This window comes from Macrobrachium rosenbergii, chromosome 4 (genome assembly GCF_040412425.1).
Source record: "Macrobrachium rosenbergii isolate ZJJX-2024 chromosome 4, ASM4041242v1, whole genome shotgun sequence".
In the NCBI taxonomy this organism is placed as follows: domain Eukaryota; kingdom Metazoa; phylum Arthropoda; class Malacostraca; order Decapoda; family Palaemonidae; genus Macrobrachium; species Macrobrachium rosenbergii.
Window position 1 is genome coordinate 22,799,653 of NC_089744.1, and position 18,923 is coordinate 22,818,575.

The 18,923-nt window shown below is 43.9% G+C and overlaps 1 protein-coding gene across 1 annotated transcript; it reads left to right on the top strand.

The window, feature by feature from the left end:
- Window positions 1–13,377: 13,377 nt before the first annotated feature.
- LOC136838352 (uncharacterized) lies at window positions 13,378–14,529 on the top strand. Its single transcript, XM_067103264.1, has 2 exons — window positions 13,378–13,787; window positions 13,912–14,529. Exons 1-2 carry the CDS (start codon window positions 13,785–13,787, stop codon window positions 14,497–14,499), a joined length of 591 nt encoding a protein of 196 aa, XP_066959365.1. The 5' UTR covers window positions 13,378–13,784; the 3' UTR covers window positions 14,500–14,529.
- Window positions 14,530–18,923: the final 4,394 nt, after the last annotated feature.

Consider the following 18,923-nt stretch of genomic DNA (forward strand, 5'->3'; position numbering starts at 1 on the left):
TGAATTCTCGGTCTGAATCTTCCAAGGAAGTAACTGAACGAGAAACGCTAGCAGTAGGCGTGAATTCTCGGTCTGAATCTCCAAGGAAGTAACTGAACGAGAAACGCTAGCAGTAGGCGTGAATTCTCGGTCTGAATCTTCCAAGGAAGTAACTGAACGAGAAACGCTAGCAGTAGGCGTGAATTCTCGGTCTGAATCTTCCAAGGAAGAAACTATGAACGAGAAACGCGAGCAGTGGGTGTGAAATTCTCTTTGAATCTTCCAAGGAAGTAACTATGAATGAGAAACGCTAGCAGTAGGCGTGAATTCTCTGTCTGAATCTTCCAAGGAAGTAACTGAACGAGAAACGCTAGCAGTAGGCGTGAATTCTCGGTCTGAATCTTCCAAGGAAGTAACTGAACGAGAAACGCTAGCAGTAGGCGTGAATTCTCGGTCTGAATCTTCCAAGGAAGTAACTGAACGAGAAACGCTAGCAGTAGGCGTGAATTCTCGGTTTGAATCTTCCAAGGAAGAAACTATGAACGAGAAACGCGAGCAGTGGGTGTGAATTCTCTTTGAATCTTCCAAGGAAGTAACTATGAATGAGAAACGCTAGCAGTAGGCGTGAATTTCTCTGTCTGAATCTTCCAAGGAAGTAACTATGAACGAGAAACGCTAGCAGTAGGCGTGAATTCTCGGTCTGAATCTTCCAAGGAAGTAACTGAACGAGAAACGCTAGCAGTAGGCGTGAATTCTCGGTCTGAATCTTCCAGGAAGTAACTGAACGAGAAACGCTAGCAGTAGGCGTGAATTCTCGGTCTGAATCTTCCAAGGAAGTAACTATGAACGAGAAACGCTAGCAGTAGGCGTGAATTCTCTGTCTGAATCTTCCAAGGAAGTAACTGAACGAGAAACGCTAGCAGTAGGCGTGAATTCTCGGTCTGAATCTTCCAAGGAAGAAACTATGAACGAGAAACGCGAGCAGTGGGTGTGAATTCTCTTTGAATCTTCCAAGGAAGTAACTATGAATGAGAAACGCTAGCAGTAGGCGTGAATTCTCTGTCTGAATCTTCCAAGGAAGTAACTGAACGAGAAACGCTAGCAGTAGGCGTGAATTCTCGGTCTGAATCTTCCAAGGAAGTAACTGAACGAGAAACGCTAGCAGTAGGCGTGAATTCTCGGTCTGAATCTTCCAAGGAAGTAACTGAACGAGAAACGCTAGCAGTAGGCGTGAATTCTCTGTCTGAATCTTCCAAGGAAGTAACTATGAACGAGAAACGCTAGCAGTAGGCGTGAATTCTCGGTCTGAATCTTCCAAGGAAGTAACTGAACGAGAAACGCGAGCAGTAGGCATGAATTCTCGGTCTGAATCTTCCAAGGAAGTAACTGAACGAGAAACGCTAGCAGTAGGCGTGAATTCTCTGTCTGAATCTTCCAAGGAAGTAACTGAACGAGAAACGCTAGCAGTAGGCGTGAATTCTCTGTCTGAATCTTCCAAGGAAGTAACTATGAACGAGAAACGCCAGCAGTAGGCGTGAATTCTCGGTCTGAATCTTCCAAGGAAGTAACTGAACGAGAAACGCTAGCAGTAGGCGTGAATTCTCGGTCTGAATCTTCCAAGGAAGTAACTGAACGAGAAACGCTAGCAGTAGGCGTGAATTCTGTCTGAATCTTCCAAGGAAGTAACTATGAACGAGAAACGCTAGCAGTAGGCGTGAATTCTCGGTCTGAATCTTCCAAGGAAGTAACTGAACGAGAAACGCTAGCAGTAGGCGTGAATTCTCGGTCTGAATCTTCCAAGGAAGTAACTGAACGAGAAACGCTAGCAGTAGGCGTGAATTCTCGGTCTGAATCTTCCAAGGAAGTAACTGAACGAGAAACGCTAGCAGTAGGCGTGAATTCTCGGTCTGAATCTTCCAAGGAAGTAACTGAACGAGAAACGCTAGCAGTAGGCGTGAATTCTCTGTCTGAATCTTCCAAGGAAGTAACTGAACGAGAAACGCTAGCAGTAGGCGTGAATTCTCTGTCTGAATCTTCCAAGGAAGTAACTATGAACGAGAAACGCTAGCAGTAGGCGTGAATTCTCGGTCTGAATCTTCCAAGGAAGTAACAACGAGAAACGCTAGCAGTAGGCGTGAATTCTCGGTCTGAATCTTCCAAGGAAGTAACTGAACGAGAAACGCTAGCAGTAGGCGTGAATTCTCTGTCTGAATCTTCCAAGGAAGTAACTATGAACGAGAAACGCTAGCAGTAGGCGTGAATTCTTGGTCTGAATCTTCCAAGGAAGTAACTGAACGAGAAACGCTAGCAGTAGGCGTGAATTCTCGGTCTGAATCTTCCAAGGAAGTAACTGAACGAGAAACGCTAGCAGTAGGCGTGAATTCTGTCTGAATCTTCCAAGGAAGTAACTGAACGAGAAACGCTAGCAGTAGGCGTGAATTCTCGGTCTGAATCTTCCAAGGAAGTAACTGAACGAGAAACGCTAGCAGTAGGCGTGAATTCTCTGTCTGAATCTTCCAAGGAAGTAACTGAACGAGAAACGCTAGCAGTAGGCGTGAATTCTCTGTCTGAATCTTCCAAGGAAGTAACTATGAACGAGAAACGCTAGCAGTAGGCGTGAATTCTCGGTCTGAATCTTCCAAGGAAGTAACTGAACGAGAAACGCTAGCAGTAGGCGTGAATTCTCGGTCTGAATCTTCCAAGGAAGTAACTGAACGAGAAACGCTAGCAGTAGGAGTGAATTCTCGGTCTGAATCTTCCAAGGAAGTAACTATGAACGAGAAACGCTAGCAGTAGGCGTGAATTCTCTGTCTGAATCTTCCAAGGAAGTAACTGAACGAGAAACGCTAGCAGTAGGCGTGAATTCTCTGTCTGAATCTTCCAAGGAAGTAACTATGAACGAGAAACGCTAGCAGTAGGCGTGAATTCTCGGTCTGAATCTTCCAAGGAAGTAACTGAACGAGAAACGCTAGCAGTAGGCGTGAATTCTCGGTCTGAATCTTCCAAGGAAGTAACAACGAGAAACGCTAGCAGTAGGCGTGAATTCTCGGTCTGAATCTTCCAAGGAAGAAACTATGAACGAGAAACGCGAGCAGTGGGTGTGAATTCTCTTTGAATCTTCCAAGGAAGTAACTATGAACGAGAAACGCTAGCAGTAGGCGTGAATTCTCGGTCTGAATCTTTCAAGGAAGTAACTGAACGAGAAACGCTAGCAGTAGGCGTGAATTCTCTGTCTGAATCTTCCAAGGAAGTAACTATGAACGAGAAACGCTAGCAGTAGGCGTGAATTCTCGGTCTGAATCTTCCAAGGAAGTAACTGAACGAGAAACGCTAGCAGTAGGCGTGAATTCTCTGTCTGAATCTTCCAGGAAGTAACTTAGCAGTAGGCGTGAATTCTCGGTCTGAATCTTCCAAGGAAGTAACTATGAACGAGAAACGCTCCAAGGAAGTAACTATGAACGAGAAAGCAGTAGGCGTGAATTCTCGGTCTGAATCTTCCAAGGAAGTAACTGAACGAGAAACGCTAGCAGTAGGCGTGAATTCTCGGTCTGAATCTTCCAAGGAAGTAACTGAACGAGAAACGCTAGCAGTAGGCGTGAATTCTCTGTCTGAATCTTCCAAGGAAGTAACTGAACGAGAAACGCTAGCAGTAGGCGTGAATTCTCGGTCTGAATCTTCCAAGGAAGTAACTGAACGAGAAACGCTAGCAGTAGGCGTGAATTCTCGGTTTGAATCTTCCAAGGAAGTAACTGAACGAGAAACGCTAGCAGTGAGCGTGAATTCTGTTTGAATCTTCCAAGGAAGTAACTGAACGAGAAACGCGAGCAGTAGGCGTGAATTCTCGGTTTGAATCTTCCAAGGAAGTAACTACGAACGAGAAACGCTAGCAGTAGGCGTGAATTCTCGGTCTGAATCTTCCAAGGAAGAAACTATGAACGAGAAACGCGAGCAGTGGGCGTGAATTCTCTGTTTGAATCTTCCAAGGAAGTAACTATGAACGAGAAACGCGAGCAGTAGGCGTGAATTCTCGGTCTGAATCTTCCAAGGAAGTAACTGAACGAGAAACGCTAGCAGTAGGCGTGAATTCTCGGTCTGAATCTTCCAAGGAAGTAACTATGAACGAGAAACGCGAGCAGTAGGCGTGAATTCTCGGTTTGAATCTTCCAAGGAAGTAACTATGAATGAGAAACGCTAGCAGTAGGCGTGAATTCTCGGTCTGAATCTTCCAAGGAAGTAACTATGAACGAGAAACGCTAGCAGTAGGCGTGAATTCTCGGTCTGAATCTTCCAAGGAAGTAACTGAACGAGAAACGCTAGCAGTAGGCGTGAATTCTCGGTCTGAATCTTCCAAGGAAGTAACTGAACGAGAAACGCTAGCAGTAGGCGTGAATTCTTCCAAGGAAGTGGTCTGAATCTTCCAAGGAAGTAACTATGAACGAGAAACGCGAGCAGTAGGCGTGAATTCTCGGTTTGAATCTTCCAAGGAAGTAACTATGAATGAGAAACGCTAGCAGTAGGCGTGAATTCTCGGTCTGAATCTTCCAAGGAAGAAACTATGAACGAGAAACGCGAGCAGTGGGCGTGAATTCTCTGTTTGAATCTTCCAAGGAAGTAACTATGAACGAGAAACGCGAGCAGTGGGCGTGAATTCTCTGTATGAATCTTCCAATTAAGTAACTATGAACGAGAAACGTGAGCAGTAGGCGTGAATTCTCGGCTTAGATCTTCCAAGGAAGTAACTATGAATGAGAAACGTGAGCAGTGGGCGTGAATTCTGTTTGAATCTTCCAAGGAAGTAACTATGAACGAGAAACGCAAGCAGTAGGCGAAGTAACTATGAACGAGAAACGCTAGCAGTAGGCGAATTCTCGGTCTGAATCTTCCAAGGAAGTTGGGCGTGAATTCTGTGAATCTTCCAAGGAAGTAACTATGAACGAAAAACGCAAGCAGTGGGCGTGAATTCTGTTTGAATCTTCCAAGGAAGTAACTATGAACGAGAAATGCAAGCAGTGGGCGTGAATTCTTTGAAGTCTTCAAGGAAGTAACTTATGAACGAGAAACGCGAGCGAGAAGTGAGGGCGTGAATTTTGTTTGAATCTGAACGAGAAAGGAAGTAACTGTGAACGAGAAACGCGAACAGTGGGCGTGAATTCTGTTTGAATCTTCCAAGGAAGTAACTATGAACGAGAAACGCGAGCAGTGGGTGTGAATTCTGTTTGAATCTTCCAAGGAAGTAACTGTGAACGAGAAACGCCAGCAGTGAGCGTGAATTCTGTTTGAATCTTCCAAGGAAGTAACTATGAATGAGAAACGCGAGCAATAGCCGTGAATTCTGTTTGAATCTTCCAAGGAAGTAACTATGAACGAGGAACGCGAGCAGTGGGCGTGAATTCTGTTTGAATCTTCCAAGGAAGTAACTATGTACGAGGAACGCGAGCAGTGGGCGTGAATTCTGTTTGAATCTTCCAACGAAGTAACTATGAACGAGGAACGCGAGCAGTGGGCGTGAATTCTCTGTTTGAATCTTCCGAGGAACTAACTCGGAACAAGAAACGCGAGCAATAGGCGTGAATTCTCAGTTTGAATCTTCAAAGGAAGTAACGAACGAGAAACGTGAGCAATAGGTGTGAATTCTGTTGGAATCTTCGAAGTAGTAACTAATGAGAAACGCGAGCAATAGGTGTGAATTCTCTGTTGGAATCTTCGAAGTAGTAACTATGAACGAGGAACGCGAGCAATAGGCGTGAATTCTGTTGGAAACTTCGAAGTAGTAACGATGAATGAGAAACGCGAGCAGTACGAGTGAATTCTCTGTTGGAATCTTCGAAGTAGTAACGATGAACGAGAAACGCGAGCAGTGGGCGTGAATTCTCTGTTGGAATCTTCGAAGTAGTAACGAACGAGAAACGTGAGCAGTAGGCGTGAATTCTCTGTTGAAATCTTCAAAGAAGTAACGAACAAGCAACGCGAGCAATAGGCGTGAATTCTCTGTTGGAATCTTCGAAGTCTCTGTTGGAATCTTCGAAGAAGTAACGAACGAGAAACGCGAGCAGTAGGCGTGAATTCTCTGTTGGAATCTTCAAAGTAGTAACAATGAACAAGAAACACGATCAATAGGCGTGAATTCTCTGTTGGAATCTTCGAAGTAGTAACGATGAGCGAGAAACCAGAGCAGTGGGCGTGAATTCTCGGTTTGAATCTTCCAAGGAAGTAACTATGAACGAGAAACGCGAGCAATAGGTGTGAATTCTCTGTTGGAAACTTCGAAGTAGTAACGAACGAGAAACGCGAGCAGTAGGCGTGAATTCTCTGTTGGAATCTCGAAGTAGTAACGATGAACGAGAAACGCGAGCATTGGGCGTGAATTCTCTGTTGGAATCTTCGAAGTAGTAACGATGAACAAGAAACGCGAGCAATAGGCGTGAATTCTCAGTTGGAATCTTCGAAGAAGTAACGAACGAGAAACGCGAGCAGTAGGCGTGAATTCTCTGTTGGAATCTTCGAAGTAGTAACTAATGAGAAACGCGAGCAATAGGTGTGAATTCTCTGTTGGAATCTTCAAAGTAGTAACAATGAACAAGAAACGCGAGCAGTAGGCGTGAATTCTCTGTTGGAATCTTCAAAGTAGTAACTATGAACGAGAAACCAGAGCAGTAGGCGTGAAATCTCGGTTTGGATCTCCGAAGCAAGTAACGAGAAACGCGAGCAGTTAGCGTGAATTTTCAGTTTGAATCTTCAAAGGAAGTAACGATGAACGAGAAACGCGAGCAGTAGGCGTGAATTCTCAGTCTGAATCTTCAAAGGAAGTAACGATGAACGAGAAACCAGAGCAGTAGGCGTGAATTCTGTTTGAATCTTCGAAGAAGTAACTATGAACGAGAAACGCGAGCAGTAGGCGTGAATTCTCTGTTGGAATCTTCGAAGTAGTAACTATGAATGAGAAACGCTAGTAGTAGGCGTGAATTCTGTTTGAATTTTCCAAGGAAGTAACTATGAACAAGAAACGCGATCAATAGGCGTGAATTCTCTGTTGGAATCTTCGAAGTAGTAACGATGAGCGAGAAACCAGAGCAGTGGGCGTGAATTCTCGGTTTGAATCTTCCAAGGAAGTAACTATGAACAAGAAACGCGAGCAATAGGCGTGAATTCTCTGTTGGAATCTTCGAAGTAGTAACGATGAGCAAGAAACCCGAGCAGTAGGCGTGAATTCGCGGTTTGAATATTCGAAAGAAGTAACTTAACGAGAAACGCGAGCAATAGGCGTGAATTCTCTGTTAGAATCTTCGTAGTATTAACGATGAACGAGAAACCAGAGCAGTGGGCGTGAATTCTCGGTTTGAATCTTCGAAGTAACGAACGAGAAACGTGAGCAGTGGGCGTGAATTCTGTTTGAATCTTCCAAGGAAGTAACTATGAACGAGAAACACGAGCAATAGCCGTGAATTCTCTGTTGGAATCTTCAAAGGAAGTAACGAGATACACGAGCAGTGGCCGTGAATTTTCAATTTGAATCTTCGAAGGAAGTGACGAATGAAAAACGCGAGCGGCAGGCGAGAGTCCTTGGTTTGAAATCTTCGAAGGAATTGAAGAATGAGAAACGCGAGCGGCAGGCGAGAGTTCTTGGTTTGAAATCTTCGAAGGAATTGAAGAATGAGAAACGTGAGCGGCAGGCGTGAGTTCTATTTGAATCTTCGAAGGAAGTGACGAATGAGAAACGCGAGTGACAGGCGTGAGTTGTATTTGAACCTTCGAAGGAAGGGACTGAATGAGAAACGCGAGCGGCAGGCGAGAGTTCTTGGTTTGAATCTTCGAAGGAATTGAAGAATGAGAAACGCGAGCGGCAGGCGTGAGTTCTATTTGAATCTTCGAAAAAATGACGATGAATGAGAAACGCGAGCGGCAGGCGTGAGTTCTATTTGAATCTTTGAAGGAAGTGATGAATGACAAAAGAGAGCGGCAGGTGTGAGTTCTACTTGAATCTTCGAAGGAAGTGACGATGAATGAAACGCGAGCGGTAGGCATGAATTCTCAGGGCGAAAATTCCAAGCAAGTGACTATGAATGATAAACACGAGCAGTAGGCGTGAATTCTCAACAAGTGGTGATGAATGAGAAACGCGAGCAGGTGGTGTGAATTCTCAGGACGAATACTACTCGTACTCCTACGTGAGGACAGCCAACTCATCCTCAAACACCAGAAAGACAAATACTGTGAACTGTCCAGGGGAGTGGCCAATCTGTTATACAGTGTGATGTTCAAGCTTCAGTGTCACTCAAAACTTTTGACATGACATCACTTTGCTTAGGCTGTGGTATTTTATTACTAAAATTTAGGGCTGCAATGAGCCATTTGCAAGTAAAACGACCTTTAAACATCCAGGTCCGAGGAGTAAAACTATCCCATGTGCTGGAAAATACCAAAGCTTACAAACTAAAAGTGGGCATTTGTAAGTGAAATAGGTAAATTAATTTTTGTAATTCTTAAGCTTAAAACTATTTTGGGAATACCCTAAAGAACTGTGTAACGCAAAGGTAATATGTGCAACTCTCAAACTCATTATCCAAAAATTGTTGCACCAGAAGAATTGCTTGATATTGTATCAAATTTGTTAAGGGTAAACACATACATCATTCACTTTAGCATCGGTTGAGAGTTTGTTCATACGTGATACAAGCATTATGAGTAACCAGGACAAACTACGTTCCCTCCGTGACGGTGACGCAACAGCATAGAGATTTTCGCATGGTGGTTTCAGATCATTTGCCCAGTCTGAATAAAAACCTCCGTGCTTGTCATTCCAGAAGTTAACAGACTCAAAACGGGCACTTCAAAACCTTGTCGAGAAGATGAGGATAAATATAACAGAAATGTAAAGATCTAATTAGCGACCAAGAGGTTTTGGAAGCGGAACTGTATGTCGTGAAACCTGGACTGAAAGCAGAACTTCCCAAGAAATTCTTCATGGTATATCACCTAGAAGTTGGAAAAATTTCAGGTTTGTTAGAAAGTTAGCTTTGCTTGTGTGAAAGTAAAATTTTCTACTGCAAGTTGACATGAAAAATTCCACTTGTGTGTTCCAGCTATCGGTTAGGAAGCGTGGCAGGACCTCCCGGCGACTGCCTCTGCCCTTCTAATTAGCACATTTCATTTATTGTACCTTACTGTACTTTGTTTTTTCCAGTAGTAAAACCACAGCATTGCTCCGTATCCTGTTTTAAGTGTACAATAGTCCGTTTATTAGTTTTTATTAAAAATTATTTTTTGGACTTATTAGATTGTCATCGTTGAAAGTTATACAAAAAACTTTTATTGAAAAAAAGAAATTACCCTGTAGGGGAAGTAATGCCTGCAGTGTACCTTATACAGTGCACAGTAGGCAATGCTTAGAGGAATGCGAGGGCAACCTTCTAAAGACTGATGGGCAGCATCCTGGGGGACCTGAACTTGTGTCTGTTATGTAGATGACATTGATATTTTCCAGATCCCACAAAGAACACCTGCGACTCATCCGGAAGGTCCTGCAGCACCTGCAGGAAAACAGCCTCGTCGTCAGGTTCGATAAATGCACCTTCGAGCAGACCTGCTCAAAAGACGCCAGAGTGCCATGCACCCTGGACAGTGTCGCCTGGGGCGAATGTGCTCCCCCCCTCTAGTTACACCACTGTAGTAACAAAAGACATTTTAATGTGACAAAGATTAGAAGGAAAATTAAGTTATTAACTATATGAAAACTTTATTACATTTGAACTTGCCTACCAGTGTTGAAAATCAAAAGAAAAACACTGGAGGATACAGCAAATTAAGTATCCTGTCACTAGTACAAAATATTTTTCCATGAACAGTTCAAAAAAATGCCAACGGGAGAAATACTGCAGCACCAAAAGCCAGGATATTCAAGAAGGCCAAAGAAAATGGAAAAGCATAACGACCACCAAGCCAGCACTTCTAGACTGGGACAACAGACTAAAATGAAGAAACAGAAAACAACAACCCTGCAGCAAAACAACCGCTATTGACCCAGTACTCTTGATACTGGAGCAAGAGGCCGATAAAAAAAAAAAACCCCGCCCAGCAATTCCATTCTGGGATAAACAAGGCTGGGGAAAAAAAAAAAAAAAACCATCTCCAGCCCAGCATTTTGATACTGGGAAAACTACGGCTGAAGATTAAATACTATCAGTACCACCAAACCAGCACTGGTACTGGGATGATTGATGCTTAAGTTTGAACAGCATGACTGCCACCAATACTATAGCAACAACCACCAGTAACCCAGCACTTCAATACTGGAATAGCTTGGGCTGACAAGTATTGCTCAGGCTGAAAATGAAAAACATTGCCAACTATGGCAAAACACACATCACCAAACCAGGTACTTTGATACTGGGATAACAGAAATCAAAATGAACAGACATAGCGACCACCAACCCAACACTAATACCGAGATAAGCTGAAAAATGGAAAAAAGACCACCTTCCCTGAACTTTGAAACTGTTTCTGAAGGTGTAAACTGCAATATGGAATGACCACCAACACAGCACTTTGCAAATGTGAGACTCAAAGCTGAAAAAAATACCACCAACTGGTACTGCAATAACTCAAGCTTAAAAGAATGGCCAAAGTACCAATGGCAAAACAAGACCACAATTAGCCCAGCATTTTTTTTTTTTTATTGAGACTAGAAATGTTTAAAACTATAACTGCCACCACTGCTGTAGTGATGCACAATGACCACCAACAGCACTTCAATACTGGGATAACATTCAGAAACCAACAGTACAGTATGACCACCAACAGCACTTCAAAACTGGGGAAAAAAAAAAAAAAAAAAAAAAAAACCAGCACATACTGTGATAAGCTTAAAAGAATGGCCAACATACCAATGGCAAAACATGACCACAATTAGCCCAGCAATTTGATACTTTATTTTGGCTAGAAAAGAAAAACAAATGACAGCACAACAGTAAACACACACCGACCACCAACAGTACTTCAATACTAGGACAGCAGAGGCTGAAAAAACATCACAACGAACCAAAAGGTTATGCCAAAAACTGCTGGGGAGGCGGTTGAGTTTCCTTTGCCATGGCTGAAAATTGAAAAACCACTGAACACCAACCATAAATACAGTACTGGGATTCAACAACCATGACCACCAACCCAGTACAGTACTTTGATACTGGTATAATCAAGTATCGAAGCTGAAAATGGAAAAAAAGACTCACCAGTCCTGTAGAGACATTTCCAACCCAGCACCTCAATAACGGGATATCCGAGGTGTAAAATTAAAATTTACCACAATTTAGGCTAAAAAAGGAAAACTAACTTCTACCACAGCAGTTAACTACACACAGCAACCACTAACAGTACTTCGATACTAGTACAGACAAGGCTGAAACAAAGGCATTACAACCAAAAAAATGGTTATCCCAGTATAAAGTACAGGGGTGCTGGTGATTATTTTTTGCCATGGCTTTAAATTGAAAATACACAACATCCCCAACCCAAAAGTTCGGTACTGTACTGGGATACACTGGCTGAAAATAGAATCTCCAATATCAGCCCAGCACTTACCCTTTTTATTGAGACTAAAAATGTTTAAAACTATGACTGCCACCACTGCTGTAGTGATGCACAATGACCAACAGCATTTCAATACTGGCATAACTGAAGCTGAAATGCAATATGGAACGACCACCAATAGTACTTTAATACTGGGATAACTGACGCTGAAGACAGCAAAACAATGACTACCAACACAGCAATTCAATACTGGGGCAAGTAGAAGTTCCAAAACGGAACGACCACCAACAGCACTTCAATACTGGGATAACATTCAGAAACCAACAGTACAGTACGACCACCAACAGCACTTCGAAACTGGGATAACCAATGCTAAAAAAATACCCACCAACCCAGCACTGATACTGTGATAAGCTTAAAAGAATGGCCAAAGTACCAATGGCAAAACATCACCACAATTAGCCCAGCACTTTTTTTTATTGAGACTATAAAAATGTTTAAAACTATGACTGCTACCACTGTTGTAGTGATACACAATGACCACCAACAGCACTTCAATACTGGGATATTCAGAAACCATCGCTAAAAAATAATACCACCAACCCAGCACTGATACTGTGATAACCAAGGTTAAAAAAAAAAAAAAAATTATCAACCTGATGGCAAAAGTTTTGGGAGCCAAAACATGATGTGAGGTAGGGCGAGTGTTGAAGTTTGAAAGTTTACAATCAAGCCATTTTCTTAAAACTTATCTTTGAATATTTACACACAACTCTACCTAATGCTTATACAGTAAGATTTTAATTGCGAATACACTCATACCACTACCCTCAATAAATGCTCCAGGTATGAGTTAACGAGTATTACTGTTAACAGTTGCCAGTAAACAGTAAAGGTTTCCACACTTGAAGGAACTGACTACAAAAAAAAAAAAAAAGTTTTATTTTCTCTGAATGTTGGAATACTTTAGCAACCACCTGCACAAAACCTCTATCCAAATTTCAACAATTCACAAAATTCAGGCCTGAATCTCCAAACAGTCCCATTACTAAATCTCTTCCCCCTTTGAAAGAAAGGGCTTGGAATTTTAGTTTAATGCTACGTTCACACATTCACGTATCAAGGCACGCATCCCCACGCACTGCCACGAACGGGGCGGAGCCAGAGAGTACGTAAAAACAACGCAAACAACGTAAATGTACCGTAAGTACTGTGTAAATGCGGCGGCAGCATGCGGCGCGACCGTTACGGACCACCTGGCCGTGCGCCGGGGGCAGGAACCTTCGCCTGCTCGAAACCCTGCGGGGTGGCCAGGTCAACTGTCAGGTAGCGTGGCCCGACCGCACAGCGTGGCGCCACCCGCGGGCTGACCGCGCAGCTGCCACGCCGTTACCTGGGGCACACGCTGCCCCAGGGCACTGCGTGGCTGTCAGAATGGCGTGGGAGTAGACGCGGCAACGCTGCCGCACCCCCCGCAACCGCGTAGATGTGACAACGCTTTGACCTGGGATAAAAGGGGCAGGCGGCGCGCTTCCAGGTCAGTGCTTCTCCGGCCAGCATCCTGTTGCTATCTCCCTCAGCGCCTCCGTCTTGCCGTCCACTGCAGCAGCCAAGATGCCCAAAGGACCCATGCTGAAGAGGACCAGGAAAGGGGCCCTGAGAACTCCAGGAGCCCTGGCAGCTGGAGCTGCCCCTACGCAAAGCCTCCTGAAGCTGATGGTCCCCTTCAGGCAGCGATGCTGTTGTGCTGCAGCTCGAGGCCGACGAGCTCGTGACGGAGAGCGACCTAGAGGAGGAGGAAGAGGACCTTGCCCTCGCCTAACGAGAGAGCGACCCGCCGCGCCGCCACCGACGACAACGCCCACGCAGGGGATGCCGACGCCGACACCGAAAGCACTCCTGATGGAGATGGCCCTACAGGAGGCCGCAAGAAGAACCCGTCAGTGATCCTCTCGGAGGAAAATGAGAGGCTAGTTGGCGAGTGGCTGGAGACCGAGGCCGAGTTCATATATAACAAGGGCCTCACAGCCTACAAGGATAAGGCCAAGGTGTGGAGGGCCTTCGAAGAGAAGGGCCAGTCACTTGTTCCTCCCGTGAGTGGCCATGAACTGAGGACGTGGTTTACGTCCCTCAGGAGTCGTTTTGGGCGGCTTACAGCGGAGAAGAGTGGCCAAGGGGCGGGCAGACGGCTGACGGACCGGGAGAAATGGATACTCAACATTTTCCACTTCCTGAAGCCACACATTGTGCGTCAAAGGAAGCCAAAGGTGTTGGGACTTCCCATGGTATGTTTGTTTTAATGTGTTTCCATGCATAATTATTACTGAATATAATGTTATTACATAGTTTCCATGCATTCAATGTACATTTTATACCATGTTCTCATATATGTCGCTCCTCTTTTTACAGGCTGCCTGTGCTGCTGCCACCCTCCCTGCTGCCGCCCTCCCTGCCCAAGTTCTGGACCTGCCTGCTCATGTTTCTTCTGGTCCGACACCGACGCCCACGCCCTCTCCGGTTGATCGAGCAACAACCAAGGCTCGGAAACACCAAGTTTCCGAGCTGTTCGACGTCGCCTTCACGAGGGCAGAGGCCCTCCGAGACGATATGCTGACGACTGTCGACCCACCTCCTCATAACCCCCGCGTCCTCTACTGGAGGAAGTTCTTTCAAGAGGTCGAGGATGAGTGCGCACAGGTGTCAGAACAGCTGGGCCTGCACCTGAAAATGGAGGTGCTTGGTGCCATTCAAAGGTACATCCGTGCCACCAAAGAGGGCTCCACGGTGCCGTCGAGGGCCATGATGACCCACACCATGGCAGTGACAGCAGAGTGTCAGGCACCTGCAGTTCCTGCCAGCCTGTCGGCATCGCAGCAGCAGCGGGCACTCACTGCACAGCAGCTGGCGCTCCTGCAAGCACAGTTGGTGACATCCACACCAAAAGACCTCAGCAACCTGTCGCTTGACACGACATTCCTTAACAATTTACAGAGCTAATGTATATACTGTTGTTTTTCCTTTTGCTTTTATGTATATGTTTCTATTTTATATTAAATATATTTTGCAATATCATGTCTAGCTCTATCCTCTGCTCAAATATCATGTATTCAATGAAGTAGCTATAATGCAAGTACACAAATAAAGAAGGCAAAATGAACCCGAATACACTAACATTTCATTATTGACTTTGAAAAAAGTTCAAAATACTTTATGTAACATATGTGCACAGAAGCAAAATGACAACAGGCAAAATATTAGCAAGTCATATAAAATGTCACAAATATCGGGGAGAAGGTAGTTTCAAAAAAATAGAATTTTCATATCAGAATATCAACAATGTAAATGCTAAGAGCAGATACTTTCAAGAACAGAATTATCACCTCAGAATAAAAACAATGTTAAGAGAAGGTACTTTCAAAAATGATAGAATTATCATATCAGAATAGATTCCATGTTAAGAAATTATTAAAAAGGGCAAAATAACATCTTTCTTTTATTTATATATATGTTTGTTTCATATTTATTAAACATACATTTGCAATGTCATGGCCCACTCTATCCTCTTCCCATTTACCAAGTATTGATGAGAGTAATATATCATGGATTTGAACAATATCTTTTATTAAATCAACTAAAATAAACGGAAGTACACAAATGCACACAGGGCAAAATAATCCTGAATTGATACATTATTGATTATTAAATAAGTCCAAAATAAATACAGGAACAGAATAGAAACAATGTTAAGAGAAGGTACTTTCAAAAATGATAGAATTATCATATCAGAATAGATTCCATGTTAAGAAATTATTAAAAAGGGCAAAATAACTACATCTTTCTTTTATTTATATGTATGTTTCATATTGATTAAACAAATTTGCAAAGTCATGTCCCGCTCTATCCTCTTCCCAATTACCAAGTATTGATGAGAGTAATATATCATAGATTTGAGCAATATCTTTTATTAAATCAACTAAAACAAACAAAAGTAGACAAATGCACAGGGCAAAATAATCCTGAATTGATACATTATTGAATTTTAAATAAGTCCAAAATATAGGCAGGAACAGACTTAAGTAATTACAACAATCAGGTATGCATGAGAGTAACTAAATCATGTTCTCCTGCCAGTGCACGGAGCCTTCAGCCGATGAAAAGTATTCCTTCAGCAAGTTACGCTGTTCCTTTGCATCCCTTGTTGCAGTGTTGCCGGTCACGGTTGGAAGGGCTGCTCCTAAGGATGGGTCACTCCTCCAGCTACCAGGGATGACAGCATGTGTGACAGGGTGCTCCTGATCTCCTTGTCTTCGTGCATTTCTTCTTATGATCATATTGTGCAGAACACATGCGGACATCACTAATGGCTCTATATGGTCAGGCTTCAAGCATATTGCAGTGTGGAATACTCGGAATCTGTTTGCCAGAATCCCAAAGGCGTTCTCCACCGTCCTGCGTGCCCTACTTAACCTGTAGTTGTAAATCCGTTCCTCCTTGCTAAGTCCTCTTTTGGGGTAAGGCTTCATAAGGTAATTCCTCAGGGGAAGGCATCATCGCCAACTAGGAAGTAGGGCACAGGAGATCCATTAGGTTGACCTGGCAGGGCATCCGGTTGGGAAGATTTGCTTCCTCTTGCAACAGCATTTCTGCCAGTCGGGTCTGGGCAAATACACCACCGTCTGACTCTGACCCAATGGCTTCCACGTCGACGTACAGGAACTTGTATGAAGCATCAGCAACTGCAAGTAATACCATGGAGTAGAACTTCTTGTAGTTGAAGTAATGCATCACCGCCCTTGGGAGGGTTACGGAGCCTAATGTGCTTCCCATCTCTATAGCTCCAATTACGTGCGGGAAGTTCCATCGTTCCTCAAAACCCCGTGCAACCTCCTGCCACGCTTCAGGTGTTTGTGGCACCTGCAGTTCCTCATCCCCGAAGGCAGCAACAATGGCCCTGCAGGTCTCTGGTACGATGAGACTAATGGTGTTGTGGGCTACCCTGAACGAATATTGCAGACTTGTATGAATCACCTGTAGCGAGGAAGCGTAGGGTGATAGCAACACGTAGGCCTGGCTCAATGGGTTTCCTCCAGAATGTCACTTTCTTCTGAATGTGGGGTGTGACCCGTTCAACAATTTCATTGAAGAGGTCCTTGTCAATCCGGGTAAAATTTCTGTACAGCTCTGGGGCTTGGTTGACAACTCCGCCATCAGGTTGTCATAATGACCTTGCTCCATCCTTTTCTGCAGGTACGGCCACGCCCACACCCTCCTTGGGCGCCTTTTTTTCTGCCCTAAGTGCTTTGCAGCAATCATTGCAAGCTCCAGCAATAACATGACGTGCACATACTCAATGACAAGTGGCAACAATTCTGGTCTATCCGTACGTGCTATAGCTATGAGTTGACGCATTTCAGCTATGTTGTCCATGTTGCTTCAGCGCGTTGGTAGTATGTCTTGTCGTTGTGGTATTACGGCATTGACTAGCTCACATGTGCAGCTGCCGGCCTTTATATAGCTGGGGTTTAACCCCGCAGTACGTGTAAATAACGTGACGTTTGCGTAACTCAGTTACGCAGAACGTAACACATACGGTATAATGACGTTGGTGTTACGTGCTCTGCCACGCACTACTACTGCCTGCGCCGCCACTTGTTCGTCAGCGCCACGTCACCCTTTACGCAGTGCTTACATTTGCGGCGCACTATAATACGCATGCATCACGCACATCGTCCCGTGACACGTATCCAGTTGGGCGGGGCCTATTTTCTCGCGTATGCGCAAGTTTCACCAATTCCGGCTGTGCGTGCACATGCGTGCCTTGATACGTGAATGTGTGAACTTACCATAAGGGGTCTATGAATGTATATTACATTTTTTGCATTCATTGAAGACTTCGCTGGGAAATTTGGCAATAAGGTGATAAAATGGTTATAAAACCGTCAGTAGCCAAAGCAAATTCCTCACTACTGTTTGGATCAGGCGGTAGAATTCTGAACAAAGCTTCGATGAGCTAATTCCTCACTACAGTTCAGATCTAATTCTTTACTACAGCTCAAGATCAGGTACAGCAGAAGAATTCTGAACTTTGAAATAAAAAATGGGAGAGACTAAATTATGTAGTAGTACTGGTAATAATTAAAGATTATGGATGCGGATGAGATACAAGGAAGGATTAAAATAAGTGAAATAAATGTAGGTACACATGTGAACTCATTTCTTCACTACTTGCAACTCCACTGCATCTTGCTGACCAATTATTGTCATCTCTAGTCAATAGGCCAGTCACACAAAACACAGTCAGGCCTGAGGAAGGATACAGCAAAAACCTGCATCTGTGACAACCACGCCCAAAATGCCCAACACTCATTAGTCTGATCCATATACAGTACAGTACTGAAAAAGTGCACCCGGGTATTTACCATCCAAGGGCAGGCAGTTCCCGGTTGCCGGCGGGCTGTTAGCTGCGATCCGGTTTTACGGCGGTTTTCACAAATATTCATAACAGGTTTTTTTTTTAGTGGCTCGATTCAACCAGTTAACGACGCTACTAACCCATTAACTCGGCCGATAACCGGTTATCGGCTGCATAAGATAACCCCCTCGCAGTAGACAAGAAAACTTTTCTGAGTACTGTAACCACAATTGACGGGAGAATGACTTTACTGCTGCTTAGGTCAGTCACACACGTGCCCGGCGGATGAATACTAAACAACCCACAACCCACAGCCTCAGAAAGCATATTTTCATCAATCTGTGTGTCCCTGTCACTGAGATAGGTAGCACAAACTCTATTGCTGCCATGATGACATTAGTGATTGCACCACGAGTCCCAAACACCAGAATCCTACATCTGATGGAAATGCCAACAAGAAAAGGAAATCTATAACAATGGAGCTGACATATGACCTCATTAAGCGTTCTGAAAAAGGCGTGACTTTTCTTTTTTCTAGGCTGTTCGGACCTGAGTATCCATGCCCTCAGGCCAAGGTCTACTTGTAAGTTCATCGAATATGGCATTAAAAATTTGCAGAAATACTGTGCAGACCATAAAGCATTAAAATCATCGTTACAGGTTCTGAGAAAACTAATAGCATATATATTTATAGTTATGATGAAAACTATATTGATAGCATATACTAATTTCCACAGGTTAGAAGAAAATTTTGTATTGATAGCACACACTGATTTTTATAGGTCAGCATATATAAACTTCTAAAAGCTTATTTTCTGAGTCCAGTCCCGTGTCAGCCGGTGAAATTCCATTACAGCACGAATTTCTAGGTATAACCTTGCTAGATATACCAGAGAAAAAGAGCTTTCAGGAAAGCTGGGGTTACTACCCCCAGTCGAGCGCCTTCTAGGAAGGCGTCGGTATAAGAAGGGGTGAGTGAATTACCACTACCACGGAAACCTACTCGAAA